The 13,494-nt window shown below is 39.4% G+C and overlaps 1 protein-coding gene across 1 annotated transcript; it reads left to right on the top strand.

The window, feature by feature from the left end:
* LOC113814601 (synaptic vesicle membrane protein VAT-1 homolog) lies at nucleotides 1–11,990 on the top strand (the record flags this gene model as incomplete). The annotated part of the gene is given in 6 exon segments (XM_070140440.1): nucleotides 1–192; nucleotides 1,172–1,382; nucleotides 7,236–7,366; nucleotides 9,158–9,271; nucleotides 11,078–11,207; nucleotides 11,331–11,990. Coding segments are annotated over 6 exon segments (972 nt in total), but the record flags the coding sequence as incomplete, so codon positions are not given.
* Nucleotides 11,991–13,494: the final 1,504 nt, after the last annotated feature.

Genomic DNA, 13,494 nt, shown 5'->3' with positions numbered 1-13,494 from the left:
GTTGAAGAAGGTCCAGCTCCAGCCCCTCCTTTGAAGGGCCAGGTCACTGTCCTCGTAAAAGCCTGTGGTCTCAATTTCTACGACATCTACGTCCGACATGGCCTTAATCCCGAGATTCAGCCTCCGTGTACTCTAGGCCTTGAATGTGCAGGTGTGATAAGTGCTGTGGCTGAGGATGTGCAGTCAGTGAAGGTACGTTTGTTTGCCCCTAAATGGTGAGCGTGTAGTAACGAGGTGACCCACTCAGATGGCAAAATTCCTCCTGACCAAGCTTGAATATAACATTTTGTCACTTGCCATTCCATTAGCAGAAGTAGGCTTATGCCACCCACTGTTTAAAAATTTCTAACCGAGATAATGGATAACTTTATTATTATGGGTAAATTATAGGAAGATTAGATTATGTATGTATATACACGTATGTATGTATGTATGTAGATATATATATTTATATATATTTACATATATATATATATATATATATATATATATATATATATATATATATATATATATATATATATATATATATATATATATATATATATATATATGTATGTATTTTCATGCATTTATTTGCAGAAATATTTTTTGTTATATTTGAATTATCATTATTTTTTTGTTATTATTATTGTTATCATTGTTATTGTCATTGTTATTGTTATTATTATTGTTATTATTATCATTAGTATTATTATCATTATTATTATTATCAATATTATCATTATTGTTGTTATTGTTATTATTACTTTTTTATTTTTTTACTTTTTATTTTTATTCATTTTTATTTTTTTCATTGTCATTATTATCATTATTACTATTAGCATTGCTGTTATTGTTAATGTTATTTATTTATTATTTTTTTATCATTATCTTTATTATTTTTATTATTATCATTATTATTGTTGTTGTTATCATTAATTTTTTTATTATTATTTAATCTTTAATCTTATAGTTGTTTTATTAAAATCATCTGCTTTGGATGCCAGCTTTGATAAAATGGTAATTAAGTATTGAGAACACTACTTTTGCAGTCCTAATAAACCAAAGTGAGCAAATATTTTGATAACAATCAATATGGCAGCCATATTTCCACTTTAATGACAGAAAAAACTGAATAGAATGAACATTTTGTGCGATGAATACTGATATTTTTACACCATCCCAACAGGTTGGTGATCATGTAGCTGTGCATTGCCCCCAAGCTGGAGCCTGCACACAGCAGATAACAGTTGATGAAGAGTCGGTAATAGTCGTTCCGAGAGATATCAGCTTTGAGGTGGCAGCGTCATTCACAATTGCCTACCAGACAGCTTATTTCTCCCTTTTTCACCTTGGGGGACTCCGGCCTGGGGGAGCTGTGTTCATTCATAGTGCTGCAGGTTGGTAATTTTATGATAGATGTACAAGGGGAGCTCATTAAAGATTTCCCCTGACCCACTTCTGCTTTTCCTAGGAGATTGAAATTTCACATGCATAAAGATGCATATCTCAATAGGTCATGTATTGATTGCTAGTCCTGAACTCCTAACATACTTGGTGAAGTCCACAGTTTGAGTTTAAAGCCAGGAAGTGACTTCAGAAATCAATGCCTCATTATCTTGAAAGCGTTTGCAGTTCAAAAATGACTTCATGGACAGAAAGAGGTGAAAGTCAGATGGGGTAAGGTCAGGAGAATAAGGAGGAAGAGGAAGGATGTCGTAGCCACAGGTCTACACTTTCATCTGGACAATGTGAGAGTTTTGAACAGGGGTGTTGTCTTGTAGCAGGCGGACATCATTGGTCAACATTCCATGCCTCTCGATTTTGATAGCCTTCCACAATATCTGTAGCAGTGAAGTGAAGTAAGCCCCTGGAGATGTAGTACCTTTTGCCAGGAAATCCATCATCACTATTTCATGCTGGCTTCAAAAGACTGAGCATGATCTTGCCTGCTGAGGGTATGAAATGTGCCCTTTTGGGAGGTTGTGCGTCAAAGTGCTTCCATTGTTTCTAATGGGCCTAATTTTCAGGATCATAGTGATGGACCCAAGTTTCATCCTGTGCAATTAGTTTGTCAAAAAAGTCCTCCTGGTTTTCATAGCACAGGGCTAAAAGAGCCTTGGAAAAATGAACTTGTTTCTACTTCTGGAAAGATTTAACTAGCCTGGGTGCTTCATGCACAGTGTGGTGTGAAGTGATGGTGTGGTAGCCTAGATTGTGTTAAGTGATTGCATGCCTTCTCGCTTGCAGCTGCCACTGCTGGCTAGCCTAATGAAAAAAGGGAGCAGCTCTGCTTAAGCCTCCCTTGCCAGTACATAGCCTCTCCATCATTGAGACTTCTGCAGTGCCTCCCTGTGGCCACCTATGGAAACTGGTACCTTGTGGTCCCAGGCTGAACTGTAAGGGATCTTGGAGCAGCAGAGGGCCCCAGAGGTACAGGGTCATGGCCCGCCGGTGTGTGGACACGCCCTGGCCTTGTACTAACTCCTGCCCCTAAGCCCCCAGGAATTAATGGGAGGCTTGGGGGAGGTGGGCCTTGCCAGTCCTCCTCCCCTCAGTGATAACCCATTGGCAAAGTTGTTTGTAATTGGTAATGCCTGGGGGAGGGGAAATGCCCCTCCTACCTGGCAAGAGAGGTGGGCTGCGGGCCCCGCAGGGAGGGCGGCTGCGGAGACATAGGATGGGAATGAGAACTACTCGTTCCACCTACGTTCTGGCAGCCGCCAGCCTGGAATGAAGCTTGTTGGGCAAAGCCCTAGGGTTGGGTCCTGCAGCCTGCTGCCCCCTTTTATGTGGGGCAGTGTCGGTGGGGGTGGCAGAGGTGGCGTCCATCCGGAGTGACTGCCTGAGGGTGAACCGCAGGCAGGAAGTCAGGGTGGGGGCTTGGAACATCCACTCTTTGTGTCAGGATGATCGGTTGCCTCTGCTATTGAGGGAACTGGGGGGCTGAGAGTTGGGGTGGCTGCTCCCTCAGAGGTGAGAAGACCTGGCAGCGGCATGATCAGTGTAGGTGTCTACACCTACTACTGGTTAGTGACAGTCACCATCTCCAGGGAGTAGCCATAGCTGTCTCCAGTAGGCTTCGGCCATTGGTGGTGGAGGTTACTCCAGTTGATGAGCTGTCCCCAGCGGGATATTCGTATTGTCCTGGGTGACTTCAATGCAGTATCTGGCTGTGATTGAGCTGGCTGTGAGATGTCTGTCGGTCCTCATGGTTCAGGAGCTGATACCAGCAGCGAGAATAGCCTCCTTTTCCAGGACTTTGCAAGGTCCCAGAAATTGAGGATTTCTGGCTCCTGGTACCAGCGCACAGACCCACATCGTTGGACATGGTACAGCAGTACAGGTAAAGCCACTAAGGAGATCGACCACATACCCGTTAGCACCTGTTGAAGGATCCTCCAGAACTGCAGGGTGTATAGGAGTGCCGAGTTCTGTGGCTACCCTCCGGGTCCACTTTAAAACTCCACAGCGGTCCAATGATTAGCCTAGGGAGTTTCATCTGGATAGGGTGAAGGAGGAGGAGTGTGCTTGGGAGTTTGCTGAGGCAATCTCTGGTTGTTTCACAGCGCTCGACAATCTGACGGACCCTGTACTTCTGTGGGATATCTTCAAGCGCAAAATGCTTGATGCAGCCCAAGAGTCGATTGGTGAACGCCCGAGGACAATACAAAATTTTATCACAGGAGACACTGGAAGCCACAGATGCTAGCCGTTCGGCTCAATTGTCAGGGGATTGGGATTTGCACCATTCTCAGGTGCGTAGAACTCGGTCTCTGTTAAGAAGGGACAAGGAACAGTTTATTAGGAGTCTTGCAGAAGAGGTCGAAAGCCATATCTTAGTAAATGACCTTCGTCCTGCATACCAAGCCCTGAGAAAGCTGAACTCCAAGCCCTCTTCACAGGTGACAGTGGTTTGCTTAGTAAGTGGCCAGATCATCTCACATCCTGTTGCAGGGCGGGAGTGTTGGCTGAGTATTTTCAGCAGTTGTACCAGGTTGATCCACCAACATGTGGGTAGTGCCATGATTCTGTTGCTGGACCTACCCATCAGTGAGGATCCACCCTCCCTAACTGAAATTAGGGGGACGATCTCCAAGCTGAAGAGTGACAAAGCAGCAGGTATTTGCGGCATCCCAGCAGAACTGTTAAAGGCTGGTGGTGAACCTATGGCGCGTAGGTTGCATGCTGTCCTGGTTGCCATCTGGTGGTCCGGTACCATTCCCCCTGACCTGTTGAGGGGTGTGGTCATCCCTCTCTAGAAGGGGAAGGGGGACCATTGGGACTGCAACAATCACTGAGGCATCACACTGCTCAGTATACCAGGCAAGGTTCTTGCCCACATCCTTCTGAGACATATCAGAGGCCAGAGCAATCTGGATTCACTCCTGATAAGTCCATAATAGAACGTATACTTGCGTTTTGAGTCATTGTACAGCGCCGTCGTGAGTTCGGGTTTGGGCTGCTTGCAGCCTACCTCGACCTCAAGAAGGCGTTCGATGTGGTGCATCAGGAATCACTGGGAGATTCTGAGACTGAGAGGAATTCCAACAAGGATTATTAAACTAATTGCAAGTCTGTATACTGGTACTGAAAGTGCTGTAAAGTGTGATGGGGGCCTGTCGAGCTTCTTTCCTGTTAGTTCAGGAGTGAGGCAAGGCTGTGTTTTTGCACCAACACTTCAATACTTGCATGGACTGGATACTGGGCAGAGCTACTGTTCAATGTCATTGTGAAGCAATACTGGGCTATATTAAAGTTACAGACCTTTACTTTGCCGATGATGTTGCTACTCTATCTGAGTCTTTGGAAACCCTAGTGGTGGCTCTTGATGCATTTAGTAATGAAGCGAAGCCCTTGGGTTTAGAGGTCTCCTGGACCAAGACCAAGATCCAGGACTTTAGGGAATTGTTAGGAGAACCTGTTCAGTAAGTACGTGCTTGTAGCGAGGACATTGAAGTCACAGAGAGCTTTACATACCTTGGTAGTGTAGCTCATAACACTGGGCTGTCAGACCAGGAAGTCAGCAGATGGATTGGCCTGGCAGCAGGGGTCATGAACTCTCTCAACAAGAGTATTTGGAGATGCTAGTACCTGTGCAGAAGAACCAAGCTACGTGTCTTCAGGGCCCTGATAATGCCAGTTTTGCTATACGGTAGTGAAACTTGGACATTATCTTGTGCCTTGGAGTTATGTCTTGATGCCTTTTGCAATTAGTCCTTGTGCCGGATCATGGGGTACAGTTGGTGGGACCACGTGTCCAACCAATGGTTGCACCGTGAGACTGGCACAGGACCTGTTACCTACACAATCCGAGATCGCCAACTCAGGCTGTATGCCTGTGGGAAGACCCAGGAAGTCGTGGCTTGGGCAGATCGATCAAACCTGTCGTTAGGAGCTTGAGATGGGCCGAGTCCCTGCCTGGTAGCTTGCCATGAGGGATCCTAGAAGGTGGAAGCAAAGGGTGAATACGGCTATGCACCCCCCTCGGCGTCCTCATCAATGGCAGACTGGGGTTGATCTTTGACCACACCTGAGCTGGGAATGCCGATGTTTAACAATGCCATATGATGGCATCCTTCCCATATGATGCTTTCATTTCACTGAAGGTCTCTTATGGTGTGCAGCCATTCAAGTATAAAAACCTGTGATGCTTGATAATCCACTTGTTCCATTTTCATACTTTACTGCACCTTCACTGCTGTAACAGAAAATATATTATGAATTAAGGACTGGAAATCAGTGCATGACCTACAGAGATGTGTTGTAGTATTTGTGTTGTGTATCTACCACATGACTGGTGTCTTATCTCTGGAGAATGTTTGTGTAGGTGTGAGTTCCCACAGGTATGGCTTGTTGGAGACAAAGTGTTCTACGGGGGAACTGGAGAGGTTCCTCGTGGCTGCTGCTTAACTGTGGTGCTGTTGGATGATCTTGAGATGGTGCTGATCTCAGTCTGGATTTTGGAGCTTAAATACTCAGGAACAAGGGGAGCTTTCAGTCCAGTGAGAGAGCTGTAAAATGTCATGTAAGCCAGTCGGGCCTTGGCAATGAGTCCTGAGAATTGCCTGGTGGTGAGTGGACATGGACAAGGCTGTGGTGTGGACCTGGTTGAATCCAACCTTGCAGTTATGCCGAGTTGCAGGTTGTGGGTTGTGGCTGCTACAGTATATCTATATATATATGTGTGAAATTTCAGCCTCCTAGAATTAGCAGAAGTGGGTCGGGAAATCTTTAATGAGTGCCCCTTGCCTTTTCAGAGCCTCTCAAGATTCTTGTAGTGTAGTGGATGTAGTGTGAGAATTCAGATGTGTGGGTTTTACGCATTTTTTGTGGGCAAAGGTTTTTATAGATTTACTTTGTATTGATTTATTTTTACATTTTCTGTATTTTGATTGCACCTCATCACTTTTTTAAAGGGGGATGCACAACAATATGTGATATGTCAGTACATAAAATATTCCAAACAAAAAAGTTTCTTAAGATTTGTTTTTTACTCTGTTTTTTATTTATCTTTTGTGTTTACACATAGATGGCTCCACAAAATACTAGTCAGCAAGGAGTTAATTACTAGTCCTTCCTATCACATGATTTATCTTTCCCTTAATTTTTAGAAAGATTCTTTACCATTTGTATTGCGATTAGTATTTTAATATTACCATTACCATGATTAACATAACAACATGGTGGTATTAATAGCATTAGATAGAAACTTTTTTTTTAGAATATTCAAGGAATTGGGAAATTAGGTGAGGTCATGTATGGACAAATAATTGACTCCTCGTCAGCTGGGCACATGTAGAACCATCTGTGTGTAGACACATTTCACGAAACATAACTACAGTGGACAGTTCATGTACCTGGTGACAATAGTTAATGAGCAATTTACTTCCATCTTGTCAAACATATGATAGTTAAAGAATATTTATATATGCATGTCTTATATTTCTATACTTGTTATCTATAAGCTACAAATGGTTCACAGATGAATATAATTCATCAAAGGGAAGGTGTAACAGAAATGGTTATCATGGGCAGCTGACCCCAGTATTATACTGTTACTCTGACTGACTGCGATTAGATGAAAACGAACAAAGAAACAAACAGAAAACACTATACATTAAAGAAGTTTTTTGGAGATACTATATTTTTTATTGATTTATCAATGCAGTGTGGAAAGTGATTATATTTACGTTACCACAATAGTAGAACGTGGCTGTTGTTCATAATAATAGCATCTTCCACATTAACAGGGGGTGTTGGATGGGCAGCAACACAGCTTGCCAAAACCATACCAAATGTTACGGTCTTTGGAACAGCCTCAGCTCACAAACATGAGGCTATGCAAGAGAATGGAGTAGACTATGCCATCCACCATGGTCAGGTAAGCTTCTAGTAACTGAATGTTTTCAGTAACATTTAGGGGTCAATAATTGATGCTATTGAAAGAAGGAAAGTGATAGGAATGTTTCTGGTTGCAGGATAACAGAAGTTTCATGTTTGTTGATATTTGATGGAAGAGAACTGATATTTGTTTCATTTGAAAATCTGGAAATGTTTTTTTGATACTAAAAGAATACTTAATATTTGTTAATAATCATTAATGCTTATGTATTATATAAAAATGCCTGATGTGAATAATCTTTTCTATTTATTTTAGCTGTGAAATTCTGTTGTAGAGATAAAAGGTGATATGTTTTTTAGTTTCTATAGGGAAACACCACTATTGAATATTTTTATCATTTTTTAAAGGGCAAAAATCTCAATCTGATGATGGCTGTATCATATCTCAAATTCATTATGAGTGAATACTGAATATTTTATGATCATGTGAAATATGACTATACAGCGAGATCTGGTTTGCATCATTTATGGATAACACTTAAACATATACGTCTGTGCATGGTTCTTGTGGGCACCAGAAGGGCTTGTGACCTCTAAAGGGGCCCTTAATTTTATGTTAAAATCATACAAAAATGCAGTATTATATTACCCCAGTGCCAATGGGAAAATGGTGCATTACCTTTGACAATACTCGGTTAAATGTTTCTGCACATAGATGGCTCTGCCAATGCTTGTCCACAAAGGAGTCAATTAGTAGGTTGTGTGACCTCACTTTTGCTTGAAAAAGCAGGAAAAAGATTTTTTTTACTAATGCGATCAATATTGACACTGTTATATTTATTATAAACATTATAATTACTATATTATTATTGACAGTACTAACAGCAGTATTAAATATTAGAAAATATTATCAAAAATCAAGGAAAAGTGTAAACAGGTAACACAGGTAGTTCACATAATTGGGTCATTGGTGACTTAGTACTTGCGGAGCCATCTATTGTAAAAACAATTACTAAATTCAACACACACAATGGATGTGGCAGGTACATGCATGCCATCCCCGGCATTATGTGGTTAATTGGCTGTGATATAGATATTGACAATTTCAGTGGTGAAAAGTAGTAGGGGTACTGGCTGGGGGCGCCAGGTTATATTTTCATACACTCACTCACTCACTTACTCTCACAAGAACTATCACTCAGTTAGTCACCCAGTCACTTACTCGCTCACTCACTCACTCATTCATTCATTCATTCATTCATTCATTCATTCATTCATTCACTCACTCACTCACTCACTCACTCACTCACTCACTCACTCACTCACTCACTCACTCACTCACTCACTCATCCACTCACCCCCATCCACCCACCCACTCACTCACTCATTCACACACACACTCACTCACTCACTCACTCACTCACTCACTCACTCACTCACTCACTCACCCACTCACTCACTCACTCACTCACTCACTCACTCACTCACTCACTCACTCACTCACTCACTCACTCACTCACTCACTCACTCACTCACTCACCCACTCACTCACTCACCCACTCACTCACCCATGCATTCACCCACTCACTCACCCACTCACTCACTCACTCACTCACTCACTCACTCACTCACTCACCCACCCACCCACTCACTCACTCACTCACTCACTCACTCACTCACTCACTCACTCACTCACTCACCCACTCACTCACAAGCCTGCTAATTCAATCACTCACTCCCACTCCCACAAGTTCACTCACAGTTACGCACTCTCACACACAGTCACTCAGACAAAAAAAAACAAAAAGATAAAGCCCAAACTTTTTTTCAGGATTATGAAAGAGAAATCTTAAAGGTCCGACCTCAAGGTGTCAGCATTGTCTTGGACAGCTTGGCAGGGGCCGAATTTACCAGAAGTCAGAACCTTTTGGAACCTCTGGGCAAGGTAATCCTTCAAAGTATTTCATAATTTCTTAACTTGTTGATGTCAAGAGTGTGTATACTGTCCACTGTAGTTTTGTTTTATTCATAGACGGCTCATGAAAAGTGTTCAGTTACCAAGAAATCAATTGATACCTAACTTCAGAGAACTATAATAATAGGAATAGATTTTTTTTTTCCTTGTAAAAAATTCAAGGAAATTTGTAAGTAGGTGAGGTCAGGTAGGCCTAGTAACAGATCCATGTGACTAATATATAAATATATAGGCCACAGATACCTGTCTTATGGCTTGACTGACTGGTGATCAGTACTTGCATAATCCCTGGGGCATAGAACACTACTGAGGAGGGACAAGGAGCAGCAATCAGGAAGTAAAGCCCTGAGCACAGAATGCAGTTTGCTCTGTAGATGGTTGGGTTGTCTCACATTAGATTGGGGTGTGAAAAGTTGAGTTGAGTATTATGTGCAGTAGATCAGGTTGAGCCACTGCCCGTGATCATGGATGCTGACAGTGTCATGATCCCAGTGCCAAATCCACCTATCAGTGAGGAACCTCCTACCCTGACGGAAGTTAGGGATGCTTTCTCCAAGCTGTGGTGTTGCAAAGCAGCTGGCATTTGCAACAACCCTGCTAGACTGTTGAAGTCTGCCAGGGAACCCATGGCTCTTGGATTGCATACTTCCTGGTCATAGTCATCCCTCTGGAAGGGAAATGGGGATCACTGGAATTGCAACAATCACTACACTGCTCAGCATTCCAGGCCTGAGCAATCTGGATTTATTTCTGGCAAAGCCACAATAGACTAACCTTGCTATGTTACTGTAAAGGGCTGTCATGAATGTAGTTTGACTTCAATAAGGCATTTAAATCAATGTATTATGAATATAGAAAGCCTTTCTTGTGATTCCAGAAGTGAACTAGGTTATGGTCATGTGCTGATGCTTTTCAACAACTGCATTGACTAAATGATGGATGGAGCTATCATCCAAAGTCAGTGTGGAGCAACACTGGATAACAATGTCACAACCTCTACCTTGCTAACAATGTTGCCATCTCATCTGAATCTTCGGAGACTGGCAGGATCTCTTAATGCTCTCTCAAGTTACAGAGCTTCACATGTTTTGATAGTAAAATGCATGATTTTCAGCTGTCAGATCAAGAAGTCAACAAATGGGATCGTCTGGCAGCAAGAGCCATAAATTGCTTGTAAAGATTATATGAAGGTGCAGGAGGACCGAGCTACATATCTTTGACACCTTGATCCTGCTAGTTTTGTTGTATTGAAGCAAAACTTGAACCTTATCCTGAAGTATGGAGTTTCATGTTGTCTTGTAAAGAGACAACCCTTGGTGGAGGAAGCCCATGGGACAACCTAGGAAGTCGTAACATGGGCAATTTTACTGAATCTGTTGTGATGAGGTATAACTGGGCCATGCGCCTGCCTGGTAGCTCACTAAGAGAGACCCTTGTGGCTGGAATCAGGTGTATGTAACAATGCACCTTCTCAGCACTAGACCCACTGAAAGATTGCCTTAGATTAGTTTTTATTATGTGAGGGGATCTGAAGGAGGCTTAGTGTACATTTGTTTTTTGACCAAATACTGCCAGGAAAATGTGATGTTCACTGTAATATTTTGTGAAAAGTATCTATGCTCAGATGGCTCTACAATTATTCAGCCACCAAAGAGTCAATCTGTAGTTTATATGACCCCACTTGATTTCCCCCACCTTAAGTTTTTGGGAAGAATGTTATTTTTTCCATTGTTATTAATATTGATGTAATTATTATTACTGACAAAATTATTACAGGTGGTGCTAATAGGAGCCAAAGGAATGATTGAGGGGGAGCATCGCAGTCTGTGGTGTATTCTGAAAACCTGGTGGAACACAAAAAATGTCTCTCCTCAGTCTCTCATCATGAAGAACCATGCTGTAGCAGGTACTTACTTAAAAACTAAAGTGCATGCTACACTATGTGTACCACCAGGCAAAATCCAATGCATGAGCGCACCATATTAATTATAGATTTATTTCTCTTAATGTGTTTGCTTTCTCTCTCCAGGTTTCCATTTAACTGAGCTAAGAAAAAGAGACTCAAAAGCTTTTCGAAAAGGATGGATGGAGGTCAGAGACATGATAGCTGATGGGGTATTACGTCCTAGAATTGATTCAGTCTGGAAATTTGAAGAAATTGTAGAGGCGTCAAAACAAATTTCTGAGAGGAAAAACATTGGGAAAGTTATTATTAAGCCTTGAATTAATGAACCTTTTGATTCAAAGAGCCTGAATGATGTAGCTAGCTACATGCATGTGGAATACTCTGTGTATCTGGCTTCTTTACCTTAATTTTTTATAAATGCTAATTTTGGTGTTTATGTCTGTCAGTAGCCTTGCAATTGCACAATAGTTCCAGTAGGACTTCTGTATTCACTTTTACCTGTCTTTGCTTAATTCTTTTTCAGTCTGGCCAACAGGAAGACAATTTCCATGAGTTGCTTTACCTAATCCTATCAATATTGATGCTATTAGCATTATTGTAGACAATTTGATTTTTACAGTGTTTTGACATACATAAGGTACAGCAATATAAGATACCAGAATGCATTTCTGAAAATCAAGGAAAAGGTTAAACAGGTGAGATAGGTAGTACTCATAATTGGCTCATTGGTGACTTGTTGAGCAATCTGTGTGTATAGACAATTTGTGTGTATAGACAACTAATAGAAACATACATTTATGTATATGTTTAGATATACATATGTATATATATATATATATATATATATATATATATATATATATATATATATATGTATACATAAGTATACATGTTTATATATACATATATGTGCCTGTATACATAAATGTATATATATATACTTGTATCTATATACACATATATGTATATTTACGAATATATACAGATATATGTATATTTATATGTCTATATTCATATATATTTATTATATACATAAATATATATATAATATATATGTATATATATAAAAATATTACATATATGTATATAAATATGTATACATATATGTATATATGTATATGCATGTGTATGTAAATATATATATATGTATATCCATATGTATGCATATGTAAATGTATATATATGTATGTATATGCATGTATATGTAGATGTACATATGTATATACATATGTATGCATATGTAAATGTATATATATGTATGTATATGCATGTATATGTAAATGTATATATATTTATGTATATGCATATGTATGTATATGTATGTATTTGTAAATGTATATATACATGTATGTATATGCATATATATCTATACATGTATATGTAAATGTATATATGTATGTATATGCATATGTATGTATATGCATGTATATGTAAATGTATATATATGTATGTATATGCATGTATATTTAAATTATATATATATATATATATATATATATATATATATATATATATATATATATATTATATATATATGTATGTATGTATGTATGTATATGCATATGTATGTATATGCATATATATGCATATATATGTATATGCATGTATATGTAAATGTATATATATGTATGTGTATGCATGTATATGTAAATGTATCTATATGTATGTATATGCATGTATAAATGTATGTATATGCATATATATTGTAATGTATCTATATGTATGTATATGCATGTATAAATGTATGTATATGTATGTATATGCATATAAATTGTTAAGTGAAGTAGCTTATAAGGAAGTTCATATTAAATGAAACATTTTTTTTTCTTTTTTTTTATCTTAATTAATGTGGAACTTGCATTGTAGTTTTTTTTTTTTTTTTTTTTTTTTGAGAATGTAATAAATGTGCTTATTTTATTTTTTATAATGTGAATAAATAATTATTGATAAATCTGACGATCTTGGATGAGTTTAAAACTATATTTTTGATAATGAGATAAGAGACGTCAGATGTAAATAGTGTTGACCTAGCGGACTCGAACAGGGATATTGGTGAAGGTGAGATACACGGTCTTGTGGTATTTGTTTTCTTTATGATTTACTCTTTAAGTTTAATGTTTGAAGTTAGTAAGTTCCAATATGATTATTTGAGAGTATGTACAATTGAAGATATATGTGAATTATAATCAGATTATGAATTTTATGAGCGTCTAATGTGGTCGGGTGTTGGTGTGATGTCCAGAGTACTGTTTTTCTGTTTTCTTGTCTGAAGTTGAAGCTTTTGTTT

This window comes from Penaeus vannamei, chromosome 26, assembly GCF_042767895.1.
Source record: "Penaeus vannamei isolate JL-2024 chromosome 26, ASM4276789v1, whole genome shotgun sequence".
NCBI lineage: Eukaryota > Metazoa > Arthropoda > Malacostraca > Decapoda > Penaeidae > Penaeus > Penaeus vannamei.
Note: the sequence above shows the minus strand (reverse complement) of the source record. Positions and strands in the feature narration are given on the sequence as shown.